General features: G+C 54.2%; 4 protein-coding genes across 4 annotated transcripts; 3 read left to right on the top strand and 1 right to left on the bottom strand.

Moving 5' to 3' along the window:
- Positions 1 to 3557: 3557 nt before the first annotated feature.
- BDZ83DRAFT_654817 (DNA glycosylase) lies at positions 3558 to 4772 on the top strand (the record flags this gene model as incomplete). The annotated part of the gene is made up of 1 exon (XM_060510754.1): positions 3558 to 4772. One exon carries the CDS (start codon positions 3558 to 3560, stop codon positions 4770 to 4772), a length of 1215 nt encoding a protein of 404 aa, XP_060361395.1.
- Positions 4773 to 7116: 2344 nt separating this feature from the next.
- On the bottom strand, positions 7117 to 7857 carry BDZ83DRAFT_463241 (uncharacterized protein). Its single transcript, XM_060503247.1, has one exon. The coding sequence runs from the start codon at positions 7787 to 7789 to the stop codon at positions 7154 to 7156; it is 636 nt and encodes a 211-aa protein (XP_060361394.1). The 5' UTR covers positions 7790 to 7857; the 3' UTR covers positions 7117 to 7153.
- A 174-nt stretch (positions 7858 to 8031) lies between these two features.
- On the top strand, positions 8032 to 8506 carry BDZ83DRAFT_632189 (uncharacterized protein). Its single transcript, XM_060508952.1, has one exon. The coding sequence runs from the start codon at positions 8081 to 8083 to the stop codon at positions 8294 to 8296; it is 216 nt and encodes a 71-aa protein (XP_060361393.1). The 5' UTR covers positions 8032 to 8080; the 3' UTR covers positions 8297 to 8506.
- A 2457-nt stretch (positions 8507 to 10963) lies between these two features.
- BDZ83DRAFT_561831 (uncharacterized protein) lies at positions 10964 to 12131 on the top strand (the record flags this gene model as incomplete). Its single annotated transcript, XM_060503569.1, has 3 exons — positions 10964 to 11018; positions 11083 to 11938; positions 11990 to 12131. Coding segments are annotated over 3 exons (1053 nt in total), but the record flags the coding sequence as incomplete, so codon positions are not given.

Below are 12131 nucleotides of genomic sequence, written 5' to 3'. Positions count from 1 at the left end.
ACGTTCGGGTAAGCCCAGCAGGAAGGGAAGGAATTGAGAAAGGAGCCACGCCAATGCTGAAAGGGCCCCGAAAAAAACAGGGTCGACCGGGAGGAAGAGCGACTGGTGTGGCAGGCTTGGATGGTATAGGCTAAGGCACGTCGAGGCAAGGCAGGCGCAGGCAGGCTTGGGTTGGTGGGAGGCAGGGTACATGCAAGTACGCGGGAGATGGAGGGCAGGCACACCCAACTTGGAGATTACACCAAGTACCTCACCACCTCTGACCTTATTACTCTGCACCACACCACCATACTCTCCGAATTCGAGCGTACAGACCACAGCTTATTGCCTCAGTCGGTGGCAGACGCGAGAGAAAGACAGAGAGGAGAGAACAGATTGGCCTGAGCCACGGAACTCGCCAACTTTGCCTACTGAACCCTTACCTTAGCACGCGCATCATGACTGTTCTATAAGGTAAAACTTGTCTGCCTGCCCATTGAGGTAGGTACTTTGGCTGACCTTGGAACAGGTGCAAAAGCAGCTGCAACCCGCGGCTCGACAGCAGCAGAATACGAAGAATGAGCCAATGGCAAAGCCTCAAAAAGTTTAATCAGGTTAGCAGAGGTACCGTTTTGTATCGGCAGCCCTCAGCACGCGAGATTGCCGGAGCTGCCAAGCGCTTCTGGACTCAGGAGACACTGTGCCGCAACCTGAAGGTACTTTGCCCTTTTCTCTGGCCTCTCTGTCTCTCTCTCTCTCTCCTTGTCCTACGGATACTATTCTCCCGTCCATTTCTGAGGACCTCATAACTGCAATTCAATTCCACAACGTGTCTCCCCGCTCATCTTCCCAGGATCAACACACGGGGGCTTCGTGGGAAGCACGCGCCCCCTTTCTACTATCCATCTGTCAGCAAGTTAAATCACAATCCTGGATACTTGCGGCTTGTGGCCTGCCATCGAATTCAGACTTTAGACTTCAGCATGAAGGAGCGGAAGCCTGAGTAGCCAGCGGGAAATCAGCTGAATGACACAACCGCTCGCCAAGGGACAGGTTATCTCTCGGAGAGCAGAAAAACTTGCAGGCCTACCCCAGTGTTCTCCAGGGTGCCCGGCCGCGTCCCCAAGCACGGAACACCTAACACTGACAGTGTAGTGTCCTTACACAGGAGAGAAATCACCATCTTCGCCCCGGCGTTTTTGGTGCATATGGGAGGCTGCAGAATCGCTAACCCGTCTGGATACAGAAAGTACCCGATGTCAAGGACTCGCTCGCCTCCCCAGGCCAAAGAAGCTAGACGTCCTCGAACCAGCCCAGAAGCCTGACAATGAACTACTTCGACTGTTCGACTGCTGTCACTTTGTTACTTCAACGGCGCTACGTACGCTACGTACCCTAGGCTCGATGGACGATGGTTCACGGCTCTCTCCCCCGTCGTTCAATACTTCAGTTCCTCAGTTTCTGATGTTTTTTTACTGATAGATGGCCCCGATGGCACGCAGCTCCACCCCTGCTTTGCCCAATATCCGATGTTACGGCACCACATACCAACGCAGGTAGCGACTCCCCGATGCTGGCCTGTGCGAATGCCTGGGCTAGAACCACCATCCGCATCTCGATTCGTCCAACCGTTATTATTGACCGTGGCACGCCGCACGCACACACTCACATGGCATGCTCAATTCCTATCACCCGCACCAAGAAAGTTCAAGCTCTTCGTGCAGCTGTACTACTGTGTGCCAGGATTCGCGAGAAGCAGAGACGAGTCGGCCCAAGATAAGTCTTCGTCAAAACAACAAGCTAGGCCATTCCAGACAGCCCCCTACCCCCTTGGAAAGTCTTAGAAAAAGCATGGCACGGGAAGACGGCGAGAATCGAGTGATGGATGGAGGCTTGACAGAGGGGGGAAAGAGGCAGGGATCGCGGTCAATCTCCAACCCGCCACATCCACTATCCCACTCACGCACGCACGCGATTGTCACACCCGGAAGACAGAAAAATGGAGACACTTCCAGCTGTCCAACTCTCCGACTGCCAATGCACAGCAAACTTTCGAGATTTTGTCTCCAGCGTCCCTCTTTCCCCCTCTCTTTTCGTCTGTTCCGCTCCGTGATTGTCTCCTCACGGGCAGCGGAAGGGACAATGCTTTTCCCCTCCGGTCTTCCAAAGGTCCAGGCCGCGTGCCGGCCATGGATCAGATGGAGCAACAGTCGTCGTCATCCGGCATCATCACGGGCATAGACGATGGATCCTGTCCCCCCACAGTTCCGCCGTTGCGTGTGCAACTTGTCAACTCCTGATCCGGCTTACAGTGCGCTTACAGGAGGCAGGGGAATCCAATGGATGCAAAGATGTTGTTCTTCGAATACTGCCTTGCTGATCACTCCTACTCCCCGCCCGCCTGGTCAGGCTGTTGGTCGCGTGCACCGCATGCTGTCCACAACTCCCGGAGGCAATGGCCCAATTATGCACATAGCACTATCGAATCATCTTTTCAACGGTGATCTGTCACCCTTAAATATAGCAACATGCCAACGTTCATTTTGTGGGAGCTCTCCATCCGGTGTTCAAGCAAGGAACCTGGGCTACTTTTGACCACATATCAGACAGCATGGTGACTGATTGTCAGTCATCCACATATCCTCGTCAAAGGTGAGGGGCTTGAAGCCAGCGGGGGTTTCGCATTCGATTTCGTATACCCGTAAAATGGCCCTCGATGACCGTCGACCGCACGATATAAAGCAGCAAAACCAGCCCACACTACAACTCGTATACAACGAATGTGACTACGGCTGTGAAAAACGTTACCACATCATAGCACGGGTCGTCAAGTTATTCCCGTGTTTGCACAGCCAACAGGGCAATATACGTTGCCACTGGAATATCGGACGGGCATCATTCAATCCGATTAACGTCAGGCACAGGTTGCCTGCATCTTCACGGGACTGTGCTCTGTCGCAGGATCTCACCTTGACCAAGTTGGTTCATCCGACCATGGCAATACAGTACTGTGTACAGGATAAACCAGGCCTCGGCTGAGTAAGCTGCTCTCTCCAAAAGGCAGGCGCGCGTCGATCCAAGCGGGAAGCTCTCTTTCCCAAAAGCAGTGAAGCACTTCATCGTCCTCCCCGTGCGCCCCCAAACTGAAGATGACAAAGCACTAAGCAGTGCCAGCCGAGTGGCGGCTCCGGAGCCTCAATTTACTGGCGAACCTCGTTGCTGCCGTGAATGCCAACGACATTGCTACAGATTCAAATGCATCGTGCTGCTACTACAACCAAGTGAACAACATATTCCATACCCAGATTTCAGCTCTTCCTCGACAGAAAATCTTGACAAGTACCCTTTTGAAAGCCAATGGCGTCCGAATGAGGATTCGTTTCATCCTCCATTCTGTGTGCTCCTTTTCTGCTGCACGGGGGTTTGTACGTCCACGGCATCACTTGATATTCACCTTGAACGACTCTCCCTTCACACACAGCGACCGCACAACAGCTCAAGTCACTCAAAAATCATCTGGAAGCCTACGAAATCACTCGTCATCGTCAAGGTCGTCACCAGAAACTACATCACGAACAATGACGTCCCGCCGATCAGCTCGACTGAGCGCCAAAACGGACATCAAAATTCCGCCACCTCCCAGAATCGCAACGCCTCCGGTGGCCTCCCCGGCGCCAAAAGGCCGGAAGAGAAAGGCCCCGGCAGAACCCGCGCTAACAGATCCAGCTCCGTCCTCGGACCCGGTCACACCGCCGAGAAAACGGGTCTCCAAGACCGGCCCCGTGACACCCGCTCCGCCTCCGCCAATCACACCCACCCCGAGCGCCGTCGGCCTCATCGCCGAACGCGTCAACGGCACCGTGAAGAAGCCCAAGACCAAGGCCGTGAGCCGGCTCGCTGATCCGAAACTCACCAACGCGCCCGTCATCTCACCCGAGACGTCGAGGATCATCGCGTCTCGTTCCGCCGAGGCGGCATCGCCTTCCAAGGCACCGACGGGCAGTGTTCCGGCAAGAGGAGAAGGAACAGGAGGCGGGAGCGCGAAGCGAACGACCACGGACAACATCCTCGAGGAAGCGTGCCGCCATCTCATCGAGGTCGATGAGCGCATGAAGCCCCTCATCGAGAAGAACTACTGCCGCGTCTTCTCGCCCGAAGGCCTCGCCGAGAAAGTCGACCCCTTTGAGAGTCTCTGCAGCGGCATCATCTCCCAACAGGTCTCGGGCGCCGCGGCACGATCCATCAAGAACAAATTCGTCGCCCTCTTCACAACAGACGAAGAACCTGAAATTAAGATTGAAGCAGCTGAGTCGACTGTGTCCGGGTCCTCCTCCAACAAGTTTCCCCAGCCGTCAGGAGTAGCTGCCCGCTCAATCGAGAACCTCCGCACCGCCGGCCTCTCGCAGCGGAAAGCCGAGTACATCAAAGGCCTGGCCGAGAAGTTTGCGTCAGGGGAGCTGAGCGCCCAAATGCTGGCGGACGCCCCCTACGAAGAGGTGCGGGACAAGCTCATCGCCGTCCGAGGCCTAGGCCTGTGGTCGGTTGAGATGTTTGCGTGCTTCGGGCTCAAGAGGATGGACGTGTTTTCGCTGGGTGACCTGGGCGTGCAGAGGGGCATGGCTGCCTTTGCCGGGCGAGACGTGGCCAAGCTCAAGGCCAAGGGCGGCGGGAAATGGAAGTACATGTCGGAGAAAGATATGACGGAGATGGCGAGCCCGTTTGCGCCGTATCGTAGCGTGTTTATGTGGTATATGTGGAGGGTTGAGGAGACTGATATAAGCACACTGGAGTAGTAGTCGGGTTACGTACTACACAGTAAATAGCCTTTTCTCTCTTGGAAGCCATGCCCACTCTTGCGATATCCAGAGTTTCCATCTCGAATATCGCGAAATTGCAGATATCACCAATGAGGCATGTGGGGTGTCAGGGAAGGATACGAAATCCCCGGCGATACGAGATATCGATTCTGCCGTACACCCAGAAGGGCCAGAACCAGACGAAAACGTAGCCAAACTTCCCCGACGAAAGCTCTCGGCAGTGAAAACGAAATCATCTTCAATCTCTTAGTAATGGACAAGCGGGCAGCGGGACAGATCACGACGAACGTACCCATGTCGTCCGTCAACTATTCAAGACCCTTTAGGATTACCCCAATGCCCCAAATCAATCAAGCTTTCAGGCCAGCCAGCCTTGTGCGGCGGTCAGAATCAGACTTGCACTCTCAGGGTTTTGCCTGTCCCCCGAAAGTACGGCGTGTGAACGGTTCCGACGTTCAGCCTTAGAGGGAAAGCGGCGCAGCTCTCCATTTGCGTTTGGAGTTGCGAGGCGTTGCGAGTTGACTGGACGCACCGGCCACGAGTGCTACACGCAAATGACGAGCCTGCGACAACGACAGCGACACCGAGACCCGGCGGGAGGCCAACGGCAGCTTGCAGCTGCCGCGAGCCGTGTTAAGGCAGAACGAAAGCAGTTCGTGGCAGGAGCGGGAAAGCTTTCTCCACGCTGATGCTCCGTCTGGGCCATCGCAACTGTGAGATGGGGGTTGAACGTGCGTCAGCCAAGGATGTCGATGTTTGAAGTCTTGTCGCAGGATGAACATGTTGTTACTAAAAGTCCAAAACCCGACCAGCTGAAGAGCATCAGGTGTTATCCGCGTTACAAAGTGCAGAGTAACACATGATGCTTGTGCTCGTAGCCCTACGACAGAAATCAAGACTCTACGGATAGAGTCTGGGACTTTACGCTGGAAGTTGTGAGTGACATTCCAAAGGCGATATACAGAGGAATACCAAGCAGCTGTCTGAGTCCAGATGTCTGTCCCAGATTTCCGTTGTGCGGCAGACAGCCACCCGTGACATAAATCAGCCGCGATGGAAGATCGGTCGTTGCACTCTTTGTGCTTCGGAAGCACTTTGTTTGGCCAGCGCCGTTCGTGCCGTTGGCGGTTTTCAGTAACGGCAGCCACAGCAGCTGGCAGAGCCACTGGAAAACCTGGAAGTCTTGGGTATACCCCCTGCAAGCCTGAGAGATTGTAAAGCTAGGATGAGCGCGGACAAGCCGGGGGGGACGGGTGTGCCACTAGCGTAGGATGGGACGGGCGAGCAAGCCGTCCGGGAACAAGATGCAGGAAGAGATATCGAAAATGAAGACTGGCATGTGTTAATATGGTGCGTAGCAGCGATGCAATCTTGCTGCGTTGCTAGTTCTTTCGTTTATCGCTTGTATCCGTATTGCCATTCCGACCTCCTATTTCTGGTGGATAACTATCGGCTGATCATCAGACTGCATTGAGCACAGAGATGGCAAATCTTAGGAGAGCGAGACAGGCACTGGTGGTTGGGGCGAAAGGTCAGCAAGAATGCCATCGAGTATTCGTATATCGATTTGTGCCTGAGCGCCTGTACACGACTTTGACTCATTGTCTTGGTGCGGCATCGTGGCAGAACACACCTGGGAGGCAGTTCCGACCAGTCGCAGCTAAGCGTGCTGTTGCGGGCCGCTGAATAAACCAGGCGAGAATGGACCGGCGGGAGGCAAATAGTCGTCAGCGCTCAGCCGCCTTTCGCAAGTTCGGGCTCGCTGGTTTCGTAGAACAGTGCTGGCGCATTCTTGGAAGGGTCTTAGCGTCAGAGTAAGTAGATGTCGAGATGGCTAGCGACGCGACACGACATTGAACTGTCGTGCCGTCGCTGTTGATGGTGGTGAGGGCCCATGAAAGATGAGGGTCACATCGCCGTGGTTGGTTCCGGGTATCGCCTCCGTCTCATCCACCACCGTACTGCTGCAGCAACACTGCAGAAAGGATTAACTGACAGAGCCGATGATTGCAGATGGACCACAGCAAGGCCCCGTATGCCCGCCTTTTGCTGCCGTCAGTGTTGAGCCGTCGACGAATGGCGGCGACCAATGACACAGCCAAGCTCTTGTTGGACGCGTCGCGCTATCTGCACTGCCAACTTCTTGTCTGTGGGTTGCAGTCCTGATCGAGGCCGCCATGCAAAGCACGAAGGCCTGGGCGACACGCGAGCCAGGCATGATTTGATATCTGCCTGCGAGTGGCCATCCGTACTCCGTACACTACGATTGAGCCGAAGTTGTTAACATGCTTTAAACTTGCTTCTTCCCGACCCTCGTCACAGTTTCTGTCGAGTCTAGGCCATGGCCGTGCCCACAATCATTCGGATGGCCGAGCAACTGCGTCATTGACTGCAGCGGTTCCTAGTGGTGCTAACAGTCCTGAATTGATGGATCTGTAAATCAAAACAACAGGCCGCTCAGGAAGATGAAACATTTTGTGGATGGATGGTAGATGTAGTATGCGGTTTTTTTTTCTTTCTCGTTCGCAGCGGCCGGTAGTGGCGTGCTGGGCAATGTACCTGGTACAAACTTGGCACCATCTGCGATGGTTTTTCTCTGGGATGGAGGCGATCAACGATGGGGATTCGATGCCAGCTGAGCAAGGCCTCATTGATTCGAGCAGGAGCTTTTGGGCAGCGGGTTGTTGGCGGCACCCATCGGTACCGATACAGATTGGGTGTCGTGGGTGTGTGAACAAAAAAGGTCGGACCGCAGATTGATTGCCAGAAGAAGCCTGGCTCAAGACGGTGGGTGTTGATTGGTGGCGGAAGGAGGGCCAATTGTGGATTGGGAGTCCTTGAGTTGTGACACTTTTGCAAGAGAAAGGAAGTCCCGGCTGCGGCTGGGGCCTCGCTGCCAACTGGGCCTCAGGCGCTATCAACGCAGCAGTATCCGTAGATTGGTGGTGGACTGGTGGTGGGCGGTCACTGGTGAATGTTGTTGGCCAAGGCATCGTCTGCGAGTGGGAGACTAGAGGCAGTCGTGGTGGTTCAGGCTTTCCAGCAGCCGCGGTGCAAAGTCTCAGAGTCTTGTCAGTGGATACTGGGGCTGGTTCTTGCGTCTGACCTTGGCAGGGCCTTGTGCGGGATAACTGGAGAGTGGGAGAGTCCGTCGGCCATTCCCATGTCCATCCACCTCCATTTTGGGAGGCCTGACCTTACTGCGCAGGGTCAAGTGCAGCAACTTATGTAAGGTACAGACATGATCTGTGGAGGCAACTGGGAGGCGAGACGAGGCGAGGTGGATGATCATTCATGACTACTGTGTGTTGTTGTTTGTTTTGCTCGTGCTTGTTGCTTTTGCGTGGATGTGCTGCCATTGCCAACTAACAATTTGCATAGGTAATGGGTATTCAAACCTAGGCACTCGGTATTGCAAAAATGTGTGCGCTCGTGTCGAGAATGATCCAGAGACCACACAACAAGTGGAAGGTTTCGCATCGGCTGGCCTAGCGCATTGACTTTTGGACAGAATTTTCGGTCGCGGCGTGACAGAGAGAATGGAAAATTGGATCGAACCACGAATGAATTGGACGAGGAATGCCTCTGTGCTCGCCTCTGTGCTCGGGGGACTGTGTAGGCGCGAGAGTCTGTTGATTCTTTTGACTGCACATGTGCATGTTCGTCCTATAGATCAGCAGATACGTCAGCTCTCGCAAGTCAAGTCAGTCGAATTGCCCTTTTCAGAGGAGACAGACGTAAGGTTTTCGCTGACTGTTGTCAATTGAGGTGTCTGACTGACGGGAAGCTGTGTGTCTGCATAAGGTATGTGTGGTGTGTCAAAGTGTGAGAGTTTGTGTATGGTGATTAGGTATTCGCTATGGCCGTGCCTCTCTGGAAGATGGAGAGAATTGTGTCGGGTGTGTTGTGCGTGTACGTATCTTCTTCGCAAGGAGCACCCCCCTTTCCTGAAGAGATCCACTTAAACAGTACAATTGGTACCCACTCTTCATCTCTGCCCCTTGCCCCTGTACTAGTGCAAAGAGGGAGATGGATTGCTCCAAAGTGGTTCCCGATGGGCGGAGCTAAGCCAGAAACCAAGACCTTCAAATCTCGCCAGACCGGTGGAAGCAGGGTTATTTGCAGAAACTTGATGCCATGGCGGCCGGCTTTTGTGTCCATTGCGATTCCATCATCACTCTAACCAGATTACAAGCCATTCAATATTTGCTACGGCCATTTGCTCCATCCTGATGCGTCAAGGAAGGAAGAAAAGTCTTGATAGCAGATCCCCCATGCAGAGGCTCCAGAGATTTTACCTACCTTGTGAGAGGAAGGAGGCTCAGGCTTCGGGACCGGCAGATAAACTCTGGCGGGAAAAGGGGGCCGGGAGGCGTGTCTGTAGATGGCGAGAAAAAACACGGACTTTTGTTACTCAGAATATTGGAGGAAATCCTCCCAGAATTCCTGCCAAAGAAGCAGCCCACTGACTGCTGCATCCACGACAGATTGAACAGACAGATAAATGATCAGACAGACGTATAACACAGACTCTGCCAATGCCAGTGTGTCTGTCTGCAACCTGCCAGCGTCAAACGCAAAAGACCTGCAAGTCGCGACACCATATCCACAATAGCGGCAGCTCACGGGGATTCCGTCTACGCCGTAGCACATTGATGAGTTCCAAGTTCCCAACTGAGTTGAGTAGCTCGGCGCCGTGCCAGCTGAGATACCTATAGGACTTGAGTCCAGTTTGAAGTAGAGCGGCCTCATTGACCAAACCTGAGAGACTAATACGGCAGACCAGATACTTGGTAGCTTCACCAGATACAGACTCACAAACCTACACGTGTTACCACACCGAACCTTCCATGGTGACGATGCCGATGGTGGTGCCGCATGAGTGCTCGACTACAGAGTACTACACCACCATCTTCAGTCTCAATTCTCCCTCTCTCTCACTTGCTCCCTCATCGAGCTGGGCTGCAGTCTACGCAGTACACTACAGACTACGGATACCTTGGACTGCTGGAGGCGCCGGTCCGTCAGTTCTTGGTCCCAGTTCCAGTCTTGACCACACCCTCGCCGGCCCTGGTCCCTGTCTTGGTTACTTTGTACCCGCAGTGTGCACCACGAATAGCAGCGTGATAATTGCCTTGACCCCCCTTCTTTCGGGCCATTCCTTGCCTCCCTCTGTGTTGTTGTACCTATCCATACACACACACGACACAAAAGGGTGGAAGAACGGCGGGATACTTTGCTACACACCCCCTTCTCCAAAAAAGAGTGTTTCCCCTTCCAGCCACACCCTCCTGGATCCTGGGTCTGCCTCTCTTCCTGACTACGGATACGGATACCTCTATTACCCTTCATAGCGCCAGTCCACGCCAACCAGCGGCACCACTCAAAGTCCAGTCCTCCTCCATCCCTCCCTTCCCCCAGATCATTTTCTTCCTCTTCCCTTTCCGTGACAGCTTCATTTCTGTTCGTTTTGACATTCAATTCCCGTCTCTCGTTCACTCCTCTGTACGCAACAAAAGGCTCAGATCTCCTGCCTTCAACAAAAAGCTTCCCTTTTCTACATCACCGAGAAAGAGAAGAACAAATAACACGTGGATTCAAGGTACGTAACTGTCGTGGAACGATCCGGAAAACAAGACCCAGCACGAGGAAGGAGGCCACGGGCGAAGGAAGAGCGGAGAGCGGCTGCCAATGCTCGGCAGGAAGTCGCCATCCATTGCTTGCCGCGTCCTGGAATGCCTTCTTGCTTCCTCTTCACTTCCTCCTGCCCCAAAAACACATTGCCCAATTCCATCTCGTCCCACCAGCCTCTCTTTCTGCCCTACTACACCTCTTTCTCTCCACCGTCGATTGCCTTACCCATCGTCAACATCTGGGGAAAAAAGGAGTCGCTCGCAGGTTCCTTCAGAAACACACAAGAAACACCGGAGCCCCATATCCAACCAATTCCTCTGACCCGTGGACGTCAACTTCCTTCGCTCCCTTTCCTCTCTCTCCCCCTACAACCAACGTCGAGCTTTTTGGAACACCGCTTCAGAGTTACCGACCTGGAGTAGACTCCAATTAATCAACGCTTCGATTATCCTTCCGTTCAAACGACCATCGCGAGCCATCGATTCTTAACAGATAAACTGACACCGAAATCCACAGCCTCCAAATCAATCACAATGTACTCCAAGCTCATCACCGCCCTCGCGGCCGTCGGTGCTGGTGTTGCCTCTGGTATGTTCTGTTCGAAGACCTCTCTCAGGATGCACGCTTTCTAACCACAATTCGCCTTGTCCAGCCCAGAGCACCAACATCTGCTCATCGGCCACCGTTACCGTCACCGATGCCGCCATGGCTACCGCCCTTCCTTGCACCACCTTCACCGGTTCCGTCAAGATCTCCGAGGACATCACCGGTAACATCGATATCAACGGCCCCAAGACCATCAAGGGCGACCTGATCGTTACCAACGTCACTCAGCTTGTTGGCCTTACCTCCTCCACCCTTGCCTCCGTTGAGGGCACCTTCCAGATGCAGGGCCTGACCCTCCTTTCCGACCTGCGCTTCACCTCGCTCGCCACCGTCGGATCTATCAACTGGGTTACTCTGCCCGCCCTCGGCTCCCTGGTGTTCGGTACCGCCGGTGTCACCAAGGTTAACGACATTCTCATCAGCGACACCTTCCTGAAGAGCTTGGACGGCCTGAACGTCGCATCTGTCGACTCCCTCCGCATCAACAACAACAACCAGCTTGTTTCTTACAGCAACCAGCTGGCCAATGCCACCAAGACCATCGAGATCAACTCCAACGGTCCCGATCTGGGCATCACCCTCCCCAACCTTATCTGGGCTGGTGAAATCATCATTGCTGATGCCGCCAAGGTCCAGATGGACTCCCTCGAGGTCGTCAACGGCTCCATCAAGTTCGACAAGAACACCTTCACCGAGTTCATCGCCCCCAACTTGACCCAGACCACCGATGGTGATGTCTCCTTCATCAACAACGTCGAGCTCACCAACCTGTCTCTGCCTCTCCTTGCCAAGACTGGTGGTGGCCTGACCATCCAGAACAACACCCTTCTCCAGAAGATTGACGGTCTCCCCAAGCTTAAGCAGATTGGCGGTGCCGTTCTCCTCCGTGGCAACTTCACTGAGTAAGTTTTACGGTTTCTTGTAGTACCGTGACAAATCTAACAATCATACAGGGTCGACCTTCCCGCTCTCGAGGACGTCAAGGGTGCCTTCGACACCCAGTCCACTGGCAACATTGACACCTCTTGCGACGTCTTCAACAAGATGGAGGGCCGCCAGATCCAGGGTGACTACAAGTGCCGCAGCAACAACACC

The sequence above is a fragment of the Colletotrichum acutatum genome, assembly GCF_030867785.1.
Source record: "Colletotrichum acutatum strain CBS 112980 chromosome Unknown BDZ83scaffold_97, whole genome shotgun sequence".
NCBI classification, from domain to species: domain Eukaryota; kingdom Fungi; phylum Ascomycota; class Sordariomycetes; order Glomerellales; family Glomerellaceae; genus Colletotrichum; species Colletotrichum acutatum.
The sequence above is the reverse complement of the archived record's forward strand: the minus strand, read 5'-3'. Positions and strand labels throughout refer to the sequence as shown.

Bases quoted from the DNA above. Each gene is read 5' to 3' on its own strand.
- BDZ83DRAFT_632189 (XM_060508952.1), top strand. From the start codon at position 8,081: ATGATCATTCATGACTACTGTGTGTTGTTGTTTGTTTTGCTCGTGCTT.
- BDZ83DRAFT_463241 (XM_060503247.1), bottom strand. From the start codon at position 7,789: ATGCCTTGGCCAACAACATTCACCAGTGACCGCCCACCACCAGTCCAC.